At 39.7% G+C, this 25,633-nt stretch overlaps 2 protein-coding genes across 2 annotated transcripts; both read right to left on the bottom strand.

Annotated features, from left to right (window-relative positions):
* Positions 1–1,095: 1,095 nt before the first annotated feature.
* Positions 1,096–16,313, bottom strand: LOC128398867 (vomeronasal type-2 receptor 26-like). Its single transcript, XM_053360129.1, has 5 exons — positions 15,981–16,313; positions 12,121–12,975; positions 3,648–3,863; positions 3,145–3,271; positions 1,096–1,997 (listed from the first exon to the last, which is right to left on the bottom strand). The coding sequence occupies exons 1-5, from the start codon at positions 16,311–16,313 to the stop codon at positions 1,096–1,098; spliced, it is 2,433 nt and encodes an 810-aa protein (XP_053216104.1).
* A 4,607-nt stretch (positions 16,314–20,920) lies between these two features.
* Positions 20,921–21,887, bottom strand: LOC128400235 (vomeronasal type-2 receptor 26-like). Its single transcript, XM_053362353.1, has one exon. The coding sequence runs from the start codon at positions 21,795–21,797 to the stop codon at positions 20,952–20,954; it is 846 nt and encodes a 281-aa protein (XP_053218328.1). The 5' UTR covers positions 21,798–21,887; the 3' UTR covers positions 20,921–20,951.
* Positions 21,888–25,633: the final 3,746 nt, after the last annotated feature.

Genomic DNA, 25,633 nt, shown 5'->3' with positions numbered 1-25,633 from the left:
ATGTTCCCAGGACCAAAACTGTGATCACAGAAAAAGTAAAAGCAAAGCAGGCTAAACTGATGCCCAGATTTTCCTTATAGGACAAAAAGGTTGTTTCCTTGGGTATACACATATCCTGATTATTATTTGGATATTTTCCTTCTGAGCATTTATTACACTCGTTCACGTCTGAAAATGAAAATATGTGGTCTTAATCAGACAAAGTGAACACATATTCTGTAGAAATCATATCTACCTGAATTATGTTGCGGCCAAGGCCCCCAAGCCCTTTTCCAGTAAATAACTTCAAACAGACACATCATTTTAGTTTTAAGTTTTTGTGCAAAATTTAGGCCACAACTTTATTATGTGGTATTGTCCTAGGCATTGGTCAGGGACTATAACTGACTCCTGCCTCTCTGGTTGGCAGTCTGTAAGGGTAAACACCAGCCGAGAAGGCAACATTGTTGAAGACTGATTGAAGCTCATCCTGGTGTTCCTGTGGTCCTGGCATGGCCCTAGCGCCTCAAGCGGACTTCGGATGAGATCCAGGACCCCCAGATTCCTTTACCGAAATACCCTATTTCTGGAGGGGCAGGTAATGGCCACACCTTCCTTCCCACACATTTCTATTAACCTATGCCTAACCACCAAACCTTATAAAGTTGTGACAATTGCTAAGGGGGTAGGCTAAAAGCAAGTGGCTAAAGCCAATCTGCCAAATGGAAAATTTCCTACCCAGCCCCTGCTCCAAAGCAGGCAACCCAATCTAAAGCAAGGCCGAAACAGTAGCACCTAAAATAGGGAGGGAGGGTGTTCGGCAGCGTGAAGCAAGTGCCCCACCCCCATTCTAAGGGGTCCAAAAGGGCTACAGGAAAGAAAGTAATTAAACCCCCAAGTAAATGGGGAGTTGCCTGAACAATAAATGCAGGGGCAGGATGCATATATTCCCCCCTCCCTTTTTGGCTGCAAAATCTTAATTAAATTCTCCAAATAAAATTTAAAAGTTCAGAGAATGTGGGAGGATATGGGAAAATTTATATAGTTCAACATTTTTTATAAATAAAAAAACTAACAAACAAGCAAAATAAAGTACATTGAAGGCACTCAGATTCCTTAGGTCTTATTTCTTATTAGATGTTCCCTGTTATTTAGTTCAGGCCGCAACACAATAATATAGCATTTGGGGGCAAAGATGAATCCCAGGAGACCAGCACCAGAGGCTAAGATAGAAAAGATCTCCACTGCAACCATGTATTTCCCCCTGGTACTGAGGTAGGAGGGAATAAAGGACAGCCAAACACTGCAAAAGACCAGCATGCTGAAAGTGATAAACTTGGCTTCATTGAAACTGTCAGGTAACTTCCTGGCAAGGAAAGCCACAGTGAAGCTGACAAGAGCCAGGAAGCCCATGTAGCCCAGGACGCAGTAAAACATAGTCACGGATCCCTCATTGCATTCCAGTACAATTTCTTGAACCATTGAGTTCATGTCAACATCTGGGAATGGGGGTGAGGATGCTAACCACACAGCACAGATGCCTCCTTGAATAAAAGAACAGGAAACCACAATGGCAATAGACAGTCTCTTCCCCACCCACTTCCTCATCCTGGATCCTGGCTTGGTGGCCATGAAAGCCAAAACCACTGTCATGGTTTTTGCCAACACGCAAGATACAGCCACTGAAAAGATGGTGCCAAAAGCAGTTTGTCGGAAGAGGCATGTCACCTTCTCAGGCTTTCCCATGAATAGCAATGCACAAAGGAAGCAGAAGAGAAGGGCAATGAGGAGAGTGTAGGTGAGGTCCCGATTGTTGGCTTTGACAATGGGTGTGTGGTGGTGCTTCAAAAATGTTCCCAGAACCAAAGCTGTGATGAAGGAAAAAGCAAAATCACTGCAGGCTAAACTAATGCCCAGAGGTTCTTCATAGGATAAAAAGGTTATTTCCTTGGGAATACACATATCCTGATTACTATTTGGACATTTTTCTTCTGAGCATATATTACACTCATTCATGTCTGAAAAAGAAAATATTTGGTATTAATCAGGGAGAGTGAGCACATATTCTGTAGAAATTATCTGAACTATGTTTTAATTGTTATTATTTAATATGCAATGGTTTTTGTATTCTAATGAACAACATATTAAATTTGATTATGAATTTTTCCTGTCTTGTCTGGTGAAAGCCCTATTAAGTAGTGTGTGGAGTTTTAACTGACATCTGTGAGGAACATTGTGTGTTAGAATACTATAATCTGTAAGCAAAATAAGGCTAGGAGTTATGGCTATTTTGTGTAGTGTTGGAAGGATTTTTTAAACCTTGGTGTAACAGATAAAAACCTCACATTTTAACTTCTAAACTAGATAGATATTATTTTCATTTTATTAAAATGCAAAGCATAGTAATTTTGAAAGTCCTCTCCTGGAACAAAAAGTTGCAATCCCTGTTAATAGATAAAAAAATTAGAGTAAAAACTCTAAACTTTATTTTTTTTAATTTCCAATTATTTTTGTCTGTGCTGTTCTATTTAGGTTGGTCATGTATTCTGTTAAATTTTCATTTATTCCTTCAATCTCTGTAAATTTCCATTTATATCACGTAAATGTATCTGTATCAGTGTGTGTTGTGTCAGATGGATAGAATGTGGAGTCTACCTATCATAAAGAATCGGTCTCCTGCTTTTGCAACAATTGAAGGATCTAAACACTCTTCAAAGACTGGACCAAGTTAAGTTCATTCCTCAAACTTTTTCTTTCAGGCTTATTGCCATTGATGATAAGTCAGAAATTCATTTTTGATATCTCTCTCTCTCTCTCTCTCTCTCTCTCTCTCTGTGTGTGTGTGTGTGTGTGTGTTTGTTTGAAGCTTGATCATACATTTGGAAGTTATATTCTCTGATAAACTGTTATTAGTACTGCCCATTATCTAGCTACTGTACAAAAGCCACTGTACTTAATACCCAACATATTTCCCTGACAGGGACTCTGAGGCTGAATAATCACAGACACAAACCAGTTTCTTCTTCAGCAACTACCTACAGGCTTAATAAACATTTCAATCACATGCTAAACCTGGTATATAGTCGTTAATTCGTAGGCACATTCCTATGAATTCCAGCTAAAGCCATTCACTTTTAAACTGTACAGTTTGTGCAGAATACTCACCTTCCTGAGCCGAAATCTTCCCTTCTGGACATGGGATGCAATCATAACAGCAAAATGGCTCCCCATCTTTCACTCTTTTCCTAGTTCCGGGATGGCACCGCTCAGTACATAAGGAAAGAGGCTGAGACTAATCCAAACATGAGAACCCAGAATAGTAATTTTGAGAATTTTGAGATTAGAATATTTAAGGCAACTTTTAGGTGTTCTTAAGTGATAATTTCTTTCAGTAATGTATCGCTAATTTTGCTAATCAACATGATAATTATAGTACAACAGACTGTTAAGAAACCATCTTTTGGAAAGGATGGAGGCTGGTTAATGGCGTAGATTCTGATTTCATGAATACACAAAACAGACAAGATATAGAGTTTTGCTTTTTATACTTCCCCAAAACAACTTCTCAATTAATATAGATAGGAATATCTTTGCCATCCTTCCATCCATCCATCCAGTGTAGTTTTTCTATTTTCTAAAAAGTTACAAACCAGACCATTGAGACTTACCTGGTTAAAATGGTTCGGCCAAGTTATGGCATCCCCATTGATGGTCAACTGTTGGTTGGGATCAACATTCCCAACCTTCACTCTATGAAATGATTGGTTTGAGGAAACAATCCAGTTGATCACATCAAATCCAGCCACTAACTCTCCATTCTCATCAAAGGAAATCTTGTCCCCACCACTGTTGTTAAAAGAGACACGTCTGAGAAAATTATGTAGCTGGTTTGAAGAGAAAAAGGGAAGAGTTGAGAAAAGGCTGCAGTTGGATCGTTGATAGTAAGTCATACCTTGTTTATGGTTTCTGAGTGAGAAAGTATTCATGATAAAGAAGCTCACTCTTTGTAATTCCAAAAAGGAGGAAGAAATTCTAATAAATTGACTTTAAAGCATGTTAGGTTCTGGTTTCTATATTTTTCAGAGTGTTGAAACATGGTTAATTTTTCAATAGCCAATAAGTTTAACACCATTTTCTCATCGCAAAGTATTGGAAGACACAAGAGCTACCCACCCTGGAAGAGTGGCAGATGAAGCTGTTAGAGTATATGGAACTGGCGGAAATGACTGGCAGAATCCGAGACCTGGGAGAAGAGTTGGTGGAAGAAGACTGGAAGAAATTCAAAGACTATCTTCAGAAATACTATAAAATTAATGAATGCTAAAACTGTGCTTGGATTGGCAATAAGTGGTAATTAGTGATAAAAGTTAATAAGATTATGCAAAAAAAGGTATTGATATGCTTGAAAATATGGATATAGTATATGTTATGGTATAAAGTTTAAACATTTGAAAAAGGGTAAGAATTTGCTGAATTAAATATCTGAATGGGAATACAAAAGGGGGGAGGTGCGAGGAGGTCAAGAACATAAGCATATGAAATTGAGGTTATTGGAAAAATGGATTGGTTTTATCTCTTCTTTGTTTAAATTTAATTTTTCTTAATTAGTTGTGCTTTCTTTCTGTATTTTTTGTGTTTTTTTCTTTTTTTTGTAATCTAGGGTTTTTTATTCTGTGAATTTCTATTTTTCTTTTCTGTAAAACTTCAATGAAAATCTTTTAAAAAAAAAATAAGTTTAACACCATTTTAGTTTGGGTTGACACAGTCAGAGCCGACTTCTGACACCAGAATGTATTTTTTTAAAAAATAAATAAAAATGTGATTCAACTGCCTAACTCATTAATGTATATGCACCCACTTGGAAGGTAGCATTAAAAATACAAAAAAGAAAAGAAAAGATGAACATATAGAAACCTATACCAAGGGTAGTAAATTTTAATAAAGATGGTAATGAAGAGAGCAGGGAGAGTTCTTATAAATTGACTTTAAAGCATGTATCTGAAGTTTCTGAAACTTCTGTTTCTATGTATTATTATTTTTAAATAAAATATGTGACTTCAAGGGGCATACATATTCATGTAGATCTACTCCCAGAAGGCCTGGTTCAGGCTCATTAAGAAGAAGAAGAATTTGGATTTGATATCCCGCTTTATCACTACCCGAAGGAGTCTCAAAGTGGCTAACATTCTCCTTTCCGTTCCTCCCCCATAACAAACACTCTGTGAGGTGAGTGGGGCTGAGAGACTTCAAAGAAGTGTGACTAGCCCAAGGTCACCCAGCAGCTGCATGTGGAGGAGCGGAGACGCAAACCCGGTTCACCAGATTACGACTACACCACACTGGCTCTTAATTTAACAGAATGAATTAGATGCACCAAATTCATAACAGAATTTCTATCTATTACAAAATATGGAGCAGGACTTTCACTAAAACTGCCATTAGCCCCAGTCAATATAGTAAGAGTTCTGGGATGATGGGAATTGTAGTCAAACAACATCTGGAGGGCATGACCAGTTGGGTGGACTTGGCGAGTTGAGAAAATCAAACAGTAATTTGGAAACCATCCAGAAATTGAAGGGCAGGAAGGAAGAAGAGTTATTAAAGCAATATATGTTATATACCTGAGTGCGCTTCCGGGACGCCGCGGTCACAGACAAGGAGCGCGAGGCTGCTCTCCGGAGGGGTCTCGAACAACTTGGAGGTCCAGAGGGGTCACGAAGGCTCCGTGAACCCCGAAACCTCAGGAGGATTATTCTGAGGGGCAAACTCCCAGCGAAGCTGTGTGTGCTCGCCTGTGTTATTGTCGTTTAACAGGGCTGGAGCCGCAGCGTGAAAGGGAAGCAATAGACCCCATGTTGTGAAGCCTCAGGCTCCGTGTGAAAAGCGGCGGATCTCCAACAACAGCCGAAAAGCTGGGAAACTGCTACTAAGGATTGCACAGAAAACATCGAAAAAACAACGAAAAATATTCAAGTTAAAGTCAAAGGAAATTTAACGGAAGAACCCAGCTTAAAAGAAATATGTGGTGAAAGGAGAAGGAATCTACTGCTGGCGGTAAGAATAAAATGGAGTATAGCGACAGGCTGGGAGTGGAAAAGTATGAAGGCAAGAAAGTAGCCGCTAAGTGGGTGTGAAGGAAAGACCTCAGACATTAAGTAGAAAGAGTCGGAGGCAAAGTAACAGCGAAATCTCTTAATGGACTAGAAAGAAGGGAAAGAAATTCCTTTGTTGCATCGAGGTCGGAGATTACTATAGCAACGAACGGTGGGGGGTTTATAGTCGGTTCGTCGTCTTTCTTTGTTTGTTTGCAACTTTCTTTGTCTGCAACTTCCTGGAGCGCAGCACTTAAGAACAGAACGCAATGCTTTATTTTAAGTTCTGGTGTTAAACATATTTGAATTAAGGATAGAGACCGGCACATACTTAACTTAATAAAAGGTTGGGAAAACTTGAGTGACAACAGAAGGACTGGAGAAGTGAAGAAGCCTCTGAGGAGACTGAGGAGAAAAAGTGAACTGTTTGGGAATACTTGCTTCGTCATCCTCCTCCCTCTGCTTCATCTCCATTTTCCCGTCTTAAAGAGACACACTCCAATTAACAAACAGTATACCCCCCCATAAGACTTTAAAGAATTAACCACGTGTCTTCATATATGCACCAGGCAAAATTCTTAGAACCTGGACGTTGAAGCGTTTCCACATCACCCCTTTCAATACCCTACTAAGCTACCTTCTGTAGTATTTGAGAGACGTTGGCATTGTCATTCACATACCTTGGGCTTCTAATTTGATTTTTCCTATTGGTATTTTGCTTTCTCTTATTGGTTATGATATTCCTGTTGGTGGGGGGATGGGCTATACCTTGTTGAAGAAATATAAGGAAAGCTGGCAGTAACGGGAGAAACTGAGAAAGCTAACAATCTGTGTGGGTGAACCAAAGAAGGAAGAATATAAAATATACAAAATATACAAAATGAAAAAGGGGGTGGGAACGCCGGCTGAAAGAAGGCCATCTAGACAAGAAGAGGGGAAGGAGGGGAAAGAAATTAAAGACTATGATAGTTTGATGGCCGAAATAAGGAAAGAATTTAAAAATAATGAACATTATATAGAGAAAAAACTATTAGAAGTACAAGACACTCTGGACAAGAAATTGGAAAGGGTGGTGGGTGAACTGACAGGAAAAGTTAAAGATATATCAGCAAAAACTAAGGTACTTGAGGATTCAATGAAAAGGGTGCAAAAAGATACGAAAGACAGTAAGAAGGAGGTGGACAGGATTAGAATAGAAGTTAAAGAGATAGGAAAGATACAGGAAGAACTGCTGGACAACATGGCTATGACACAGATGAGACAAAGTCAGTCTAATCTGAAATTTAGAGGAATACCGGAGAATCTAAATGAAGACATTAGATCTATAATGGTCAAAGAGTTAGCAATCTGGTTAGATAAGAAGGAAGAAGAGATAAATTACTCTTTAGCAAATATTTTTCGGATAAGATCTAAATCGACTAAAGTTAAAGGGAAAAAACTGCCAGGGGATGTGATAGCCATGTTCAACTCGCTGGACATAAGAAATGAAATATTGAAACAGAACTACAGCAAAAGGTTATATATTGAAGGAAACTCAATTATTATATTTAAACAGATTCCTTTGAGATTTCTTAGAAGGAGAGATGCTTATAAAAAATTAGCTAGTCAGTTGAAGAAAAACGGGGTCCTATATAGATGGGAGTTTCCGGAAGGCATTTCATTCTATTTCAAGGAAAAAAGATTCAAACTGTCAACCACCTCAGAACTGGAAAAATTTGAAAGGAGATACGAGAAGGATTTCGGAAAGATAGTGGGAGGGGGAGGAGACGGAGGAGCGGCAGGGGGAGGGGACGAGGGGGAGGGGTCGGAAGAAGAAGAAAGAGGGGTAAACTTAACAGAAGAAAGAGAAGAAGTAGAGAAAGAAGACAAGGAAAAGTAGTTTGCACACAGATTTTGACAATTTATAAACACTTTATAATAGATGGCTTTAAAAATTCTGACTTGGAACGTGAATGGACTGAACAATAAAAATAAAAGGAATCAGATTGCTCACACGCTATTGAAAAAGAACCTTGACCTAATCTGTCTACAAGAGACTCATGTAATAAATAAACACAGGAGAATCTTGAGTAATAAGAGGTTAGGGATGGATTTTGTGACTGCCGATAAGGTTAAGAAAAGAGGTGTGGTATTATATATAAAAGAAAAATTTGATCCTGAGTTATTGTATAAAGATGATCAAGGGAGAGTGATTGTAGTACAGATGGTGTTTCAAGGAGAAAAAATAATCGTGGTTGGAATATATGCACCTAATGATAAAAAGTCAGCTTTTTTCCTTGAATTAGGTAATAAGTTAATGGAATGGATGGATCACAAAATGATATTAATGGGTGATTTCAATGGTGTGGTTTCACCGAAATTGGACAAGTCAACAAAAAAGGAAGAGACTAAGGAAGGGAAACTACCCCGATCCTTTTTCGAGCTAGTTAACAATATAGGATTAATTGACGCCTGGAGATTCAAAAACCCTACTACAAAACAGTATACGTTCTTCTCAAACTCCAAGCAGAGCTGGGGGAGAATAGATAGTATTTGGATATCGAAGGAATTGATGCAGAATTTAAGTAAATGCGAAATTCTAGCACAAACTATTTCTGATCACAATCCGGTATCTTTGGAGATAAAAGGCAAAGATACTAGAATAGGTAGATGGAGAATGAATGAATTTTTATTCAACGACCAAAGAATAGTAACTAAAGCTAAGGAAACAATTGAAGAGTACTTCAAATGGAATTTAAATGGGGAAACAGCTCTAGAGGTAGTGTGGGATGCAGGAAAGGCAGTCATGAGAGGCTTCCTGATCCAGAAAAACAGTCAATTAAGAAAAGAAAAAGAGAAAAAGAAAGAGCAAATTCTAACTGAGATTATGGAAAATGAAAGAAAATTAACTATAAATCCCGGTGATGAGAACGTAAAACAAAACATAAAGATATTACAAGCCAAATTTTCAGTAATAATTAACCAGGAAATTGAATGGAAAATAAAAATGATGAAACAGAAAAATTTCGAATCAGCCAATAGGATAGGGAAATACCTGGCATGGCAAATAAGAGAAAGAAGGAAACAAAACATGATTAGCAAGATAAAGGATGGAGAAAGGATTGTAGAAGAACCAAAAGAAATAAAAAGGACTTTCCAGAAGTACTACAAAGAACTATACAAAAGAGGCAAAGAAACAGATCATGAAATAGACTGCTTTATGCAAGAACATCAGATGCCACAGATCTCAAAAGAAGAAAAAGAGTTACTAGACCAGACTATTACACAAGAAGAGATAAAAAGGGCTATAAAAAGGATGAAAATTGGAAAAGCGCCGGGGCCGGATGGCTTATCGGCTAAGTATTATAAGACATTAAGCGATCAAATATCCCCAATTCTATGCGAAGTGATGAATGGTATCTTAAAAGAGGGGAGGATCCCGAACACCTGGAAGGAAGCATATATTACTTTAATTCCTAAAAAAGAGGTCGATATGTTGGAGCTGAAGAATTATAGACCAATTTCGTTACTAAACAACGATTATAAGTTGTTCGCAGACGTAATGGCAGAAAGATTAAAAAAGGTATTAAATAATAGAATTCATAAAGATCAAACGGGCTTCCTTCCAGGGAGACAATTGAGGGACAATGTAAGAAATGTGATAAATATTATTGAATATCTGGATATGAGAATAGATAAGCAGGCCGCCCTGGTATTTATAGATGCCGAAAAGGCATTTGATAATGTTTCATGGGGGTTCATGAGGAAAAGCTTGGAAATGATGGGGATGGGAGAAAAATTTAGAAAAGGTATCGAAGCAATCTATCATGAACAAAAGGCAAAACTCATAATAAATAATACTATGTCAGAATCTTTTGATATATTTAAAGGGACTAGGCAAGGTTGTCCTCTGTCTCCTTTATTATTTATAATAGTATTGGAAATATTCAATAAGAGATTAAGGGAAACAACAGAGATTAAAGGAGTCAGAGTAGGAAAGAAGGAACACAAAATAAAAGCTTTTGCCGATGATATTGTATTAACACTGGAAGACCCAAAACACAGTGTAAAAGAAGCTCTAAAAAAATTTGAAGAGTTTGGTGCAGTGTCAGGACTTAAGATCAATAAGAACAAAACTAAAATGTTGGTTAAAAATTTGACAAAGGAAGAAATGTTAGATTTAGAGCAAAGGACGGGACTTATGATAGCTAAGAAAGTGAAATACCTTGGAGTGTGGATTACGGTAAAGAACATTAATCTCTATAAAGATAATTATGAGGTCACTTGGAGGAATATTAAGAAAGATCTTGAAATCTGGGGGAGAATGAGGCTATCCTTCTTGGGGAGGATAGCAGTGGTGAAAATGAATGTTCTCCCCAGAATGCTGTTTTTATTCCAAACTATACCCGTACTCAAAGGTTTAAGACAATGTAAAGAATGGCAGAGAGCCCTGGGGAAGTATGTTTGGCAGGGAAAAAGACCACGAATAAAAATGAAAATATTGGTTGATAGAAAGGAAAGAGGGGGCTTTGCTCTACCGGATTTGAGCATATATTATGAAGCGGCATGTCTACTATGGCTAAGAGATTGGATTAGACTGGAAAATAGAGATATATTGGATCTGGAGGGCTTCGATAATAGGTACGGGTGGCACTCGTACCTATGGTACGAAAAGGTGAAGGTGCACAAGGGCTTTCTAAATCACATTTTCAGGGGACCAATATTTCAGGTATGGGAGAGAAATAAAAACTTATTGGAAAGGAAGACCCCCTGGTGGATCTCACCAATAGAGGTGCTAACTATCAAGAAATCTAATATGGAAGAGAAAAATGCCACCTATGAAGATCTCATAAGTAAAACAGAACAAGGTATTAAACTTAGACCGTATGAAGAAATAAAAGACTCACTTACTGGTTGGTTGCAATACCATCAGGTGAATGATTTGCTAAAAGAAGACAAAAAGAAGGCAGGTTTTGAGGATAAAAAATCTAAGTTTAATGTGGAGGTTGTTGAAGGCAAGAGTAAAATACTGTCTAAAATATATGATATACTACTCGAGTGGTATACAAAAGACGAGGAGGTGAAGGAGGCAATGACCAAATGGGCGATAGATTTCGGGTATAATATTGAATTTGAAAGATGGCTGGAATTATGGAATAAAAATATAAAGTTTACAGCGTGTACGGCACTGAGGGAAAACGTATGGAAAATGATATATAGGTGGTACCATACACCGGTGAAATTGGCCAAAATGTATAGATTAAAGAACAAAAGTTGTTGGAAATGTGGTGAGGCGGAGGGCGATCTCTATCATCTATGGTGGTCATGCAATAAAGTGAAAGGTTTTTGGGAACTAATATATAATGAGCTTAAAAAAATTCTTAAATATACATTTCCCAAAAGACCCGAAGCCTTTTTGTTAGGAATTCTGGGTAAAGAAATCAAAAAAGAAGATAAGATAATATTTCTCTATGCCACTACAGCCGCAAGAATTATGTTGGCTCAAAACTGGAAAACGGAAGTTATACCTAATATAAATGAATGGCAGCTTAAAATGGTAAATTATGCAGAGCTTGCCAGGATAACAGCAAGAATACGAGATCAAGATGAACAGGAATTTCATAAAAACTGGAACAAATATTGGAAATATATTGGAAATAATTTGTAGATGATATTAGCGGGGATGGAGTAACGCTAACAGCAGCTAATATATAAGTTTAAAAATAAAGTACATGATTATAGAATTTTTATTTGATACTTACCAAAAGGGTAGAGGGGAGTCCAAAGGTTTTTTGTTTGTTTGTTTAGGGAAGGGATATAATAAACTATGTAAATGAAAGATATGTACATATATTGTAAGATTTATTAGCATGTTTATTTGTGTACCTTACATTTATAAGAATCTGTTTATTTACAAAAATTTTGAATAAAAATGTATTGAGAAAAAAAAAAAAATATATGTTATATACCTTAGGATGGGAAGGAATTGGGGACACATTAAGGACACAAATTAAGGACTATTGTAGTACACTTATGGTCTTCTGCCTCTTGATAATGTTGAGCATGTTACCTGCCACAGTTGTTGATTCTGGTACTTCCATCCAAATCTTCTTTCCATTACTTGATATTTGAATCTAGTTGAAGACATGTAATGCAAAGCATGGGCTACAGCGCAGACAGCATTGTAGATGCTGTAGCTGTGGCCATTCATGCTCATCTCAAAGAATGGAGCAGGAAGGTTCTCTAGTTTCTCCTCCCCAGTACAAATATTCCCCATCACATCTTCCACATTTGGATCTGCAAATACACAATCAAAGGCCTGTTGCCAGAAGTCTCTGATGAAACCATCACCTTTTGTGTTTAAAGGATTTTGGCTCTCAACAAATGCTTTGAATGCTGGTAGATCATTGGAATGGATTGTGAAGGACAGGACACCATGGAATATTTCTGTGTCCAAATTCTTTTGATATAGCTGTGAAGTGAGCTCCATTGCAGCTGTTGTTATCCACACTATACCATTTGGTAGACTTGGTGGATGTTCTGCAAAATATGGAATCCATCTCAAAATCATCATGGAATAAGAGTCACCATAAAACACAACCACATTGGCTGTACTATTCAGAAGTTCCTTATGTATTTTTAATCCATCTTCAAGACTTTCATCAAATTCAGTGGCAGACCTAAACATAGGGATTCTTTTTATAAAGTCAAAACAGACACCTCTCTGGGAAAATTTAGGCAAAACAGTCTGCAAAATCATTTCACCATTTTCATTATCCATTACTAGTACTCCAATCCATATCCATTTGAAATAAAGAAGCAAAGAGAGAATTCCTTTGTATTGAAGTGCTTGATGAGGAACCATCTGGTAGAAAGAAATTCCTGGGTTTCCATCTGTTTTCAATGGAGCAGAGCCATATATGAGCTAAAGGGATTTTAGGGGAGAGAAAGAAAAGTTGTAATAATACAATGCATATTGCATATTAAAGTTTTCAAGAGCATTCATGGAAATAGGAAACCAGTGCTTTCACCTCTGCTTATGGAAGCCAACTATAGAATCTCATACAATTGAAGAATGCTAAAGTAGGGAGTCAAGAGATAAAAGGAACAACTGGCAAGTTTGGCCTTGGAGATCAAAATGAAGCAGGGCAAAGGCTAATAGAGTTCTGTCAAGAGAACAAGCTGGTCATCACAAAAACTCCTTTGCAACAACAAAAGAGATGACTCTACACATGGACGTCTCCAGATGGGCAGGATCAAAATCAGATTGATTATATTCTTTGTAGCCAAAGAAGGAGAAGCTCTATACAGTCAGCAAAAACAAGACCTGGAGCTGACTGTGGCTCAGATCATCAGCTTCTTATAGCAAAATTCAAACTTAAACTGAAGAAAGTAGGAAAAACCGCTGGGCCGGTAAGATACAATCTAAATCAAATCCCTTATGAATACACAGTGGAAGTGAGGAACAGGTTTAAGGATTTAGATTTGTTGGACAGAGTGCCTGAAGAACTATGGATGGATGCTCGCAACATTATACAGGAGGCAGCAACAAAAGCCATCCCAATGAAAAGGAAATGCAAGAAAGCAAAGTGGCTGTCCTATGAGGCCTTACAAATAGCGGGGGGAGAGAAGGCAAGCAAAATGCAAGGGAGATAGTCAAAGATACAGGAAATTGAATGCAGATTTCCAAAAAATAGCAAGGAGAGACAAGAAGGCATTCTTAAATGAGCAATGCAAAGAAATAGAGGAAAATAACAGAATGGGAAGAACCAGAGATATGTTCAAGAAAACTGGAGATATGAAAGGAACATTTCGTTCAAAGATTACCATAATAAAGGACAAAAGTGGTAAGAACCTAACAGAAGCAGAAGACATCAAGAAGAGGTGGCAAGAATACACAGAGGAATTATAGCAGAAAGATATAGCAGAAAGCAGTGGAAGTGATGGTATTCCAGCTGAACTATTTAAAATTTTAAAAGATGATGCTGTTAAGGTGCTACACTCAATATGCCAGCAAGTTTGGAAAACTCAGCAGTGGCCGGAGGATTGGAGAAGATCAGTCTACATCCCAATCCCAAAGAAGGACAGTGCTAAAGAACGCTCCAACTACCACACAATTGCACTCATTTCACACGCTAGCAAGGTTATGCTTAAAATTCTACTGGGAAGGCTCAAGCAGTATGTGGACCGAGAACTCCCAGAAGTGCAAGCCGGATTTAGAAAAGGCAGAGGAACCAGAGACCAAATTGCAAACATGCACTGGATTATGGAGAAAGCTAGAGAGTTCCAGAAAGCCATCTACTTCTGCTTCATTGACTATGCAAAAGCCTTTGACTATGTCGACCGCAGCAAACTATGGCAAGTTCTTAAAGAAATGGGAGTGCCTGATCACCTCATCTGTCTCCTGAGAAATCTCTATGTGGGACAAGAAGCTACAGTTAGAACTGGATATGGAACAACTGATTGGTTCAAAATTGGGAAAGGAGTACAGCAAGGCTGTATTTTGTCTCCCTGCATATTTAACTTATATGCAGAATTCATCATGCGAAAGGCTGGGCTGGATGAATCCCTAGCCAGAATTAAGATTGTCAGAAGAAATATCAACAACCTCAGATATGCAGATGACACAACCTTGATGGCAGAAAGTGAGGAGGAATTAAAGAACCTTTTATTGAGGGTGAAAGAGGAGAGCGAAAAATTTAGTCTGAAGCTCAACATAAAAAAACGAAGATCATGGCCACTGGGCCCATCACCTCCTGGCAAATAGAAGGAGAAGAAATGGAGGCAGTGAGAGATTTTACTTTCCTGGTCTCCATGATCACTGCAGATGGTGACAGCAGCCACGAAATTAAAAGACACCTGCTTCTTGGGAGAAAAGCAATGACAAACCTAGACAGCATCTTAAAAAGCAGAGACATCACCTTGCCAACAAAGGTCCGTATAGTAAAAGCTATGATTTTCCTAGCAGTGATGTATGGAAGTGAGAGCTGGACCATCAAGAAGGCTGATCGCCGAAGAATTGATGCTTTTGAATTATGGTGCTGGAGAAGACTCTTGAGAGTCCCATGGACTGCAAGAAGATCCAACCTCTCCATTTTGAAGGTAATCAGCCCTAAGTGCTCACTGGAAGGACAGATCCTGAAGCTGAGGCTCCAGTACTTTGGCCATCTCATGAGAAGAGAAGACTCCCTGGAAAAGACCCTGATGTTGGGAAAGATGGAGGGCACAAGGAGAAGGGGACGACAGAGGACGAGATGGTTGGATAGTGTCTTCGAAGCTACCAGCATGAGTTTGACCAAACTGCGGGAGGCAGTGGAAGACAGGAGTGCCTGGCGTGCTCTGGTCCATGGGGTCACGAAGAGTCGGACACGACTAAACGACTAAACAACAACAACAACCACATTCCAATGCTCAAGTTAGGGATTCAAGGCTGAAAGAATATACACTGATCAATAGCCATCAAGCGGATTTATGGCTGAGAGGAAAATGCACTGAGGTTTTTCTGGCTCAAACGTTGCATCTATAATTGCTAGATTACAGCAACACTCTCAGAGCAAAATTCTTATTGCCCAGTTAGGAACGTTATTTGACCAATGACAGCAGCGAAATAAGGAAATATGAAACAAACCCCAACCAAATGCCAATCAGGTTGAGAGAAAAAAAATCATTTCCACCCATGTCAACTAACAACCCAAAATAGCACATTTAAACTCCTGCAATAAATTCAGTAACACAAAGAAACAGCAGCACTCGCAGCATCTTAAAAACCATATCAGAAACAGGATCATAAAACTCAGTTTGCATGTAAGATTTATAAAAAGGAAGTCTCAGTATTTTTAAGGCCCACATTAATATCTTGAAATAATAGTACAGGAAATGTGGGGGGTCACATAGAGGGAGGGAGGGATAGAGAAAGCAGAGTTGACCTACCTGTGGAACCTTATAGTTTTTCAAGAGCGTCGCCACATTCATGGAAATTGGGGCATCCACTCCCCCAACGACTGCTATTAGATTTTTCTGTTGCTCACATAGGTAGTTAGGGATAAATCTGTCCTCTGTGTATAAAAGTAGCATTGTAGCATGATAAGTCCTCCTTGCATTGCAATAGCTGTCATAGATGTGGAAGCCCAAAGTGAGATTGGGTAAGAGGTGAGGGTTTTCATTGATCTCTTTGACTGTGAATGCCAAAGCCAGGATGTGCTGGTAATGCTTAGGGATTATGCTGAAAGAAGTGTGAGATTCTTTTTCAGAAGGATATTCCATACTTAGTTTAGTTATTACCAATGTGTTCTGTGCCTCTTTTATTAACAATCAATTATTACAGTATTTATACATAAGTTGGATATAAATATTAAAAAATTAACTATGTAAGCAGTCACATTTACAATATAAAACTCTCCATTCTGATTAAAATAAGTTTTTAGATTTTTATAATTTATTTCAATATAAAGCTTATTTGAAAATAAAGTTAAACTATAACAAAACAGATGGGATGGTGTTTATTTTTTAAAGCTGTCAGATGGAGCAGACTGAAGGGGCAACCCTGTGGTAAAATCCACAAGGAGGAGCATTTTAGGATGCACTGGATCTCTGGATCAACCATGCTCAGTTGGCATTAAGTCCCCAACCCCAGTTCAGTTGAACATACTGTATATCAGCATAAGTTGGTCATCTCAACCAAGCTGGCTGTGATGAAGCTGGTTGAGCCAAGCTGGTCTAAGACTGAAAAAGGGAGCATTCCAGGAGCAAGGCAGAGGTGGAATCAGAGAGCGGAGACTTTGTTAGATCCTAAGCATGTCCAGCTTGGTCATGTGACCTGGTAACCTGGCACAATACATATTTTAAAAGTAGGTTTTCCCTAAGCCAGACATGGACAGAATAGCAGCAGGAGCTCTGCTGCCAAACAGGGTTTAGATCTGGTGTAACTTTATGCCGCATTAATTTGCAGAATCTTACTTCACACTAGCTTTTGGTTAATAGGATTTCCCCCTACATTTTGTGTTCTTTAGCTGCAGCTCTAGCACAAATTATCTAAGTGGCAATTTTTATTGAATAAAATAAATTAATACAATATTTGGAAAGAAAATCAAACAATCATTTAGGCCTTACACAAATAGATCTGTCAATGTTGGCAGGGGTTCTTCCCTGAAGGCTAATTCACTGACGATGGCACCAGCATGATAAGCAATTCCACCAATTATGAAGTCTCCTAATTGATGATATTTGTGAAGTGGAGGCTGTGGGTAATAGATATTGCACTGAACAGCGTGAGTCTTGCATTCCATGGGAGGAAGCAGAGGCAGCAGCAAAACGACTAAAACCACCATCCTCGGTACAGAAGTCTGAAGCCTGGAATATCCAAGAGCAGAGCTGTGAACCCCTGTCCGTTTCCAGTGCCACTCCATATCCCTGACTTTCACTGGATATATTTATGACAACCTTCATACTCTTTGCTCTCTCTTCTGCTAACAGCCAAGGAAGTCCCACAGGGGTTTGGCTGAACATCATAACTAATGACCGTCCTTCTGAGTAGCTAATTGTGTAGTTAATTATTACATTAACAACAATTCCTAAATGGAGGATGTGGAGTCCTTTGGGAATTAAGAAAAGTTGTTTGTCACATATTCTGGAAAGAAGATTTCCCTCACGCTTTAGTTAGATAGGAAGGCATGGTGAAGTTTGGAATGATCCGCAGCATGAAGAGAACACTGGATTCAAATCTTTGTGACAGGGGTTAGCAAGAAGGTAGTCATGAATGCCTTATGCCTGTGTCGCCTTCCAATTGCATCATGAGCAGTCTCAACAAATGCTCCCTCGTAAATCCACATTAAACAAGAGGATGTTGGTCAGAATATAATGGGGGGCAGCTGAGAGGCCTTAATCCCCTTAATGCACCCCTTTTATCTGACAGCTAAGAGTTTGAATGTCAGTTATGAGACACTAAGTAAGATCTATGCCACTTGTGATCCATCAAGTTATAGGCACTGAGTCACCCCTATATATATGAATGAATGAATGAACCTTAATATGCGTCAGTCATCGGCCATAGCAATAAAACAACTACAGTCATACCTCAGGTTGAAGTTGCTTCAGGTTGAATGCTTTTGTGTTGCACACCACGTTACTTCCAGGTTTTGCCACTCGCGCATGAGCAGGCAGTTAAAATGACATCACACGCATGCGCGGAAGCAGTGGTTCTTTTTAAAAAAAATATAATTTTTATTAACAGGCCAATCAAATCACATTAATTCCAAATCACATTAGTTCCAAATTATACAGCCAAATTTTTAAAATTTTTGTTGGGGGTACCCATACTTCAAGCTCCGAAAGGGATCCAAACTTCACTCTTGCTGCAGCTGCTTTAATTGAACAGTTCAATCCACTTTTGTCCAGATAGTCTATTTGTTATTTTCCTCATCTTCTTGTTGTTATCATATATTCCTTTCTTTGTGATCTCTGATAATCTTCACAAGCCGGTTGCAAACAAACATATTCTGTGTGGGTTTTACTCTCTCCAAAAGTCGTATCACATAAGGACAGCCACCATTTCCACACCTCCGTAAAAAAACATTCCCACAGTCTGTCCGTTGATTTCCACAGGCTTGCCTCTATATCTCAGGGGGACCTGCCAGGTCAAGATCACATTCCGATAACCATACATTCACATTCCGATGACCCTGGTCCTCCTTCCCCTCGTCCTCCTATAGGCAAGCCTGTCTTAACGAAAGTCCATTTTTAACTGCGTCATAAAACTTTCTTTCCATCCCCGATGTTTCCACCAGTCCTCTCTTTAATCAATAATTCATTTCCACACAGTTCTTAGCTCCTGCTTGTGATTAGTAATTAGCAACGATTCTTCTCTCTGGGGGGGAGGGTTATTGGTACTCACATAAGACAAAATAAGAAAAGTTTTTTCCTCCTCCCCTTTCCGTTTCACTCCAAACGTACCAGTCTTTTAATGATGATTCTTCCCTTGATTTATTTATCCAACCCGTTGCTCCGCTCGCAGAGATCCCATTAATCAGCAGTCTTTACTCCCGATCTTCACTTGATGTATGTGCATTAGTTTTTTTCCAATTATATATTTCCAATTATATATTTCGTGCTAATGCGAACCAGTGCACGATTAGAGACAGCATCAGGGAGAGCCAACGTCACCCGAGGGCTTTGTGCCAAGTGTCCTCACCCCCTTCTTTCGAATCCGGGGGTAAATTATGGACACCGCTGGCAAGGCAGTCCCCCCCATTCCCTTGGGGGGGGCAAGGAAGGCTGCATACTCCCATCACAGCCTCTTAATTACCTCGTGTGGGTCAGAGAGGAGGAAGTTCCCAAGTCTGTGTGTAGCCACTGAGAAGGCCCTCTCCTGCTTCCCATTCCCTTGGGGGGGCAAGGGGGGCTGCATACTCCCATCACAGCCTCTTAATTACCTTGTGTGGGTCAGAGAGATGTTATTGTCGGCCATCTTCCAACGCGCCCTGGTGGCCCCCTGGAAGCAGTGATTCACAATCCGCGTATGCGCAGATGCGTGGGCGCAGGTTGCATTCACTACAGGATGCGAATGGGGCTCCAGAACAGATCCCATTCATATCCAGAGGTACCACTGTATACAATATACAAAGAGCAGAAATAAAAAGTCAATTACATAAAATACATTTTAGGGTTTGGGATCAATAGTCAAATAGTGGATCTTATTCTGATTGCCCCAGCTACAAACCTTGCAACCTTTGCTGTCACCTGCTCATCTTGACCTGCCAAGAGAAAGAGCACTGTGGTAGTGGTTGGGCAACCCAGAATGGACAATAAAAGAGGGGTGATAATCTCATTTCTCAAGTCTTTATAAAGAGTGCAAGCCAGAAGGACATGCGCCAACGATTCGGTGCTGCCATCTCCTCAGGGATAGAAGCGTTTTTCATGGGGAATCTGTTGGAATCGTCCCTCAAGTACAGCCGAGGGCAATGCATTCAATCTTAGAAGAGTAAAAGCGCGTCTATGTTTTAGAATTTCTGGGTTATGCAGATACGGTGCCAGAGAGTCAAAATGAGAGGGTGGAGAAACCCCTATTTGAATTCTGGCCTGGCAGCCTGCTGTCACCTGCTGTCACTTGCTAAAGGAAGGACAACCAGGAGGGAGCCTGTCTTAATTCTCTATTGAGGGAGTTCCCAAGTCTGTGTGTAGCCACTGAGAAGGCCCTCCCCTGCTTCCTTACCAAGTGAACCTATGAGGGTGGCAAGAACAAGAAAAGGACGTCCCCCAAAGATCTCAGAACTATTGAGGTCATTAACAGTGCACATATGGAGGCAAATAATGTGAATAAAAGCTGACTCTTTGCAATAAAAATTCTTCAGTGCAAAAATATGGTTCAAAAGATTTACTACACAACTTTACTCTGAAGCAACGTGAAACAAATAAAGTTACATTCAGATAGTTGAATAATGTCTTATACTTGTCCAAGCATAGCACACCTGGATTCCAATATATATATCTTCAAGTGCTAAAATTCCAAGCTTTGTCTTTCCTCCATTCCAGTCTCCATTAGCCTGAGGCTCATTTCCTGGAGAGAGATAAGCATATGCATAGACTTGTAATACTAGACCTTCCATGTGATTCTAAGCTAAACACCTTGTGATGGACCCAGATGAAATTTAGCCCCACTTAATCATAAACTGCTAGACTCTTCTCTCAACTCTTCTTCAGCTTCAATAGAAGTTTCCATGCTATGCTTCACAATGTAAATACCAACACATTACAGATTTATTTTCCATTGCAGTGTACAATTAAACAATTTTATTTAACACAGAAGCTCGCAATATAATAAAGGAAAGACGATAACATAGAAGAAAAAGAAATTTTTAACCCCTTGTCTTGTGAACTCTATGTATGCATTCTATGCACTTGAATTCTTCAGGTCTTATTTCTTATTAGATTTTCCCTTTCATTCAACTCAGGCCGCAGCACAATAATGTAGCATTTTGGTGCAAAGATGCAACCCAGCAGACCAGCACCGGATGCTAAGATAGAAAATATCTCCACAGCAACCATGTATTTCCCCTTGGTACTGAGGTAGGTTGGAACAAAAGATACCCAAACACTACAAAAGACCAACATGCTGAAAGTGATGAACTTGGCTTCATTGAAACTGTCAGGTAACTTCCTGGCAAAGAAAGCTACAGTGAAGCTGACAAGAGCCAGGAAGCCCATGTAGCTCAAGACAGAGTAAAACATAGTCACGGAGCCCTCATTACATTCCAGTACAATTTCTTTAGTGATTGAGTGTAAGTCGACATCTGGAAATGGGGGTGAAGATGCCAGCCACACAGTACAGATGCCTGCTTGAATAAAGGAACAGGAAACCACAATGGCAATAGCCAGTCTCTTCCCCACCCACTTCCTCATCCTGGATCCTGGCTTGGTGGCCATGAAAGCCAAAACCACTGTCATGGTTTTTGCTAGCACACAAGAAACAGCCACTGAGAAGATAATGCCAAAAGCCATCTGTCGGAGGAGGCACGCCACAATTTCAGGTTGTCCAATGAATAGCAATGCAGAAAGGAAGCAGAGCAGGAGAGAAATTAGCAGCATATAAGTGAGGTCTTTGTTGTTTGCTTTGACAATGGGTGTGTGGTGGTGCTTCAAAAATGTTCCCAGGACCAAAACTGTGATCACAGAAAAAGTAAAAGCAAAGCAGGCTAAACTGATGCCCAGAGGTTCCTCATAGGACAAAAAGGTTGTTTCCTTGGGAATACACATATCCTGATTATTATTTGGATATTTTTCTTCTGAGCATATATTACAATCGTTCACATCTGAAAAAGAAAATATGTGGTCTTAATCAGGGAAAGTGAACACATATTCCATATCAATCATGTCTACCTGAATTATGTTGCGCCCCAAGTCCCCTAAGCTCTTTCCCAGTTAATAACTTCAAACAGACACATAATATTAGTTTTTTGGCAAAATTTAGGCCACAACTTTATTGAGTGGTAATGTTCTAGGCATTGGTCAGGGACTATAACTGACTTCTGCCTCTCTGGCTGTCAGTCTGTAAGGATAAACACAAAATGAGGAAGCAACATTGGTGAAGATCGATTGAAGCTCAACCCGGTGTTCCTGTGTTCCTGACATGGCCCTAGCCCCTCAAGCGGACTTCGGATGAGATCCAGGACCCCCAGAGTCCTTTACCGGAATACCTTATTTCTGGAGGGGCAGGTGATGGCCACGCCTCCCCTCCCACACATTTCTATAAACCAATGCCTAACCGCCAAACCTTACAAAGTTGTGACGATTGCAAAATTTAGGCCACAACTTTATTGAGTGGTATTGTTCTAGGCATTTGTCAGGGACTATATCTGACTCCTGCCTCTCTGGCTGTCAGTCTGTAAGGGTAGACACCAAACGAGGGAGCAACATTGGTGAAGATCTAAGATCCTAAGCCCTTCACGGCCTAGGACCCTCGTACCTACGGGACTGCCTCACCCGGTATGCCCCACAGAGAGCCTCAAGGTCCATAAAGAGCAACACCCTAGTGGTCCTGGGCCCTAAGGAAGTTAGATTGGCTTCAACCAGAGCCAGGGCCTTTTCAACTCTGGCTCCGGCTTGGTGGAATGCTTTGCCTCATGAGACCAGGGCCCTGCAAGATCTGATTTCTTTCCGCAGGGCCTGTAAGACAGAGTTGTTCCGCCTGGCCTTTGGCCTAGAGCCAATTTGATTCCCTCCCTCTCTTTCTTTTCTCTTTTCCTTTCTCCTCCTGCGACGAGGCTACATTTTAATGTTTCAATATTTTAATGTTGTATTTTAACTTTGTTTTTAAGTTGTAATCATTCAACTTGTTTTTATTATTGCTTGTTAGCCGCCCTGAGCCCAGCCTTGGCTGGGGAGGGCGGGGTATAAATAAAAATTATTATTATTATTATTATTATTATTATTATTATTATTATTATTATGGTAGGCAAAAACCAAGTGGCTAAAGCCAATCTGCCAAATGGAAAAATTCCTACCCAGCCCCTTCTCCAAAGCAGGTGACCCAATCCAAAGCAAGGCCAAAACAGTAGCACCTAAAATAGGGAGGGAAGGTGGCTGTTCGGCAGCGCGAAGCAAGTGCCCCACCCCCATTGTGCTGCCACATTTATAGGTCCCTGGGATCATGCCACTCGCCCCAGTTGGCCCAAAGAGCCAAGCGCGATCCTGGGGCCCAACAGACAAGGCTTGGGCCACGCCTAGCAACAACACACCCCGTGGGGGTGGCTTAAGGGTCCCAAGCAAAACCAGGATCCTCGATTTAGGAGGATCACATTTGTAATGGCTATTTTTTTACGTGTAATGATATTTATATTCTAATGTACAATGTCATACATTTGATTACAAAAGATTTCTGTCTTGTCTGGTGAAAGCCCTATTAAGTGGTGTTTGGAGTTTTAACTGACATCTGCGAGGAACATTGTAAACTGTAAGCAAAACAAGGCTAGGAGTTATGCCTATTTTGTGTGGTATTGAAAGTGTTCTTTAAACCTTGCTGTCCCAGATTGCTGTCTCACATTTTTACCACTAGACTAGATAGACATTATTTTCACTTTATTAAAATGCTAAAAAATATTCACATAGAAAAATGCAAAGCATAGTAATTTTGAAAGTCCTCCTCTACTGGAACAAAAAGTTGCAATCCCTTTTAAAGTTAATGGATTAAAAAATAGAGCAAAAACCCTAAACTTTTCTTTTTATGAATTTCCAATTATTTTCGTCTGTACTGCTCTGTTTAGGTTGGTCATGTATTCTGCTCATTCTTCATTTCTGCCTTCCATCTTTGTAAATTTCCATTGTATCATGGAAATGTATCTGTATCATTGTGTGTTGTGTCAGATGAATAGATTGTGGGATCCAACTATCATAAAGAATTGGTCTTCTGCTTTTGAAACAATTGAAGGATATAAACACTCTTCAAAGACTGGACCAAGTTAAGTTCATTCCTAAAACTTTTTCTTTCAGGCTTATTGCCACTGATGATAAGTCAGAAAACCATTTTTGATCTCTCTCTCTCTCTCTATCTCTCTCTCTCTCTCTCTCTGTGTGTGTGTTTGTTTGAAGCTTGATCATACATTTGGAAGTTATCTTCTCTGATAAACTGTTACTAGTACTGCCCATTATCTAGCTACTGTACAAAAGCCACTGTACTTAATGCCCCACCTTTTCCCCTGACAGGGACTCTGAGGCAAATAATTACAGACACAAACCAGTTTCTTCTTCAGCAACTACCTACAGGATTAACAAACATTTCAATCACATGCTAAACCTGGTATATAGTCGTTAATTTGTAGGCACATTCCTCTGAATTCCAGCTAAAGCCATTCACTTGTAAACTGTACAGTTTGTGCAGAATACTCACCCTCCTGAGCCGAAATCTTTCCTTCTGGACATGGGATGCAATCATAACAGCAAAATGGCTCCCCATCTTTCACTCTTTTCCTAGTTCCAGGATGGCACCGCTCAGTACATAAGGAAAGAGGCTGAGACTAATCCATACATGAGAGCCCAGAATAGTAATTTTGAGAATTTTGAGATTAGAATATTGAAGCCAACTTTTAGGTATTCTTAAGTGACCCTTTCAGTAAAGTATCACCAATTGTGCTAGCAAGTGCAATATTTTTTAATCAACATGAGAATTATAGTACAACAGACTGTTAAGAAACCATCTTCTGGAAAGGATGGAGCTTGATTAAGGGCATAGATTGTGATTTCATGTATATATAAACCAGTCAAGAGATTTCGTTTTTATACTTTTTCCAAACAACTTCTCAATTAATATAGACAGGAATATCTTATCCATCCATCCATTGTAATTTTTCCATTTTCTAAAAAGTTCCAAACCAGACTCTCAGTATTTTATTGGATTTCCTTATTTATAATTAATCTAATTTTAGACATCAGGGCAGAGTGCAAGTGCTTACTCAGAACCAGGTGTCTTACTCAAATGGGTGACCATTGAGACTTACCTGGTTAAAATGGCTGGGCCAAGTTATGGAATCCCCATTGATGGTCAACTGTTGGTTGGGATCAACATTCCCAACCTTCACTCTTTGAAATGATTGGTTTGAGGAAACAATCCAGTTGATCACATCAAATCCAGCCACTAACTCTCCATTCTCATCAAAGGAAATCTTGTCCCCACCGCTGTTGTTAAACAAGACACGTCTGAGAAAAATATGTAGCTGGTTTGAGGAGGAGAAGGGAAGAGTTGAGAAAAGGCTGCAGTTGGATTGTTGATAGTAAAGTCATAACCTGTTTATGGTTTTTGGGTGAGAAGGTATTTGCGTGGACAGGCGGAGTCCCCAGATCCCGAGCGGTCCCCCCCCCCCCGTCCTGTGGAATAACGACTCAAGACAACGTGCTATGGGATTAAATTGGCCACAACTTTATTAAATTTCAAATGTGGGTAGACCTTGGCTCAGGCATTGGGCGTTCTCCCTCCCCAGTCCCCAGCCGGGGACCTAGGGAGCTTCAGGGTTATCCAGTGTGTGTGGGGGGGGATGGGCCGGCTCTGGAGAACATATGTTCAAGCAGAGATAGCCGCCCCTGTTACGCCGCCACCGCAG

Source organism: Podarcis raffonei, chromosome 13 (genome assembly GCF_027172205.1).
Source record: "Podarcis raffonei isolate rPodRaf1 chromosome 13, rPodRaf1.pri, whole genome shotgun sequence".
NCBI classification, from domain to species: domain Eukaryota; kingdom Metazoa; phylum Chordata; class Lepidosauria; order Squamata; family Lacertidae; genus Podarcis; species Podarcis raffonei.
The sequence above is the reverse complement of the archived record's forward strand: the minus strand, read 5'-3'. Positions and strand labels throughout refer to the sequence as shown.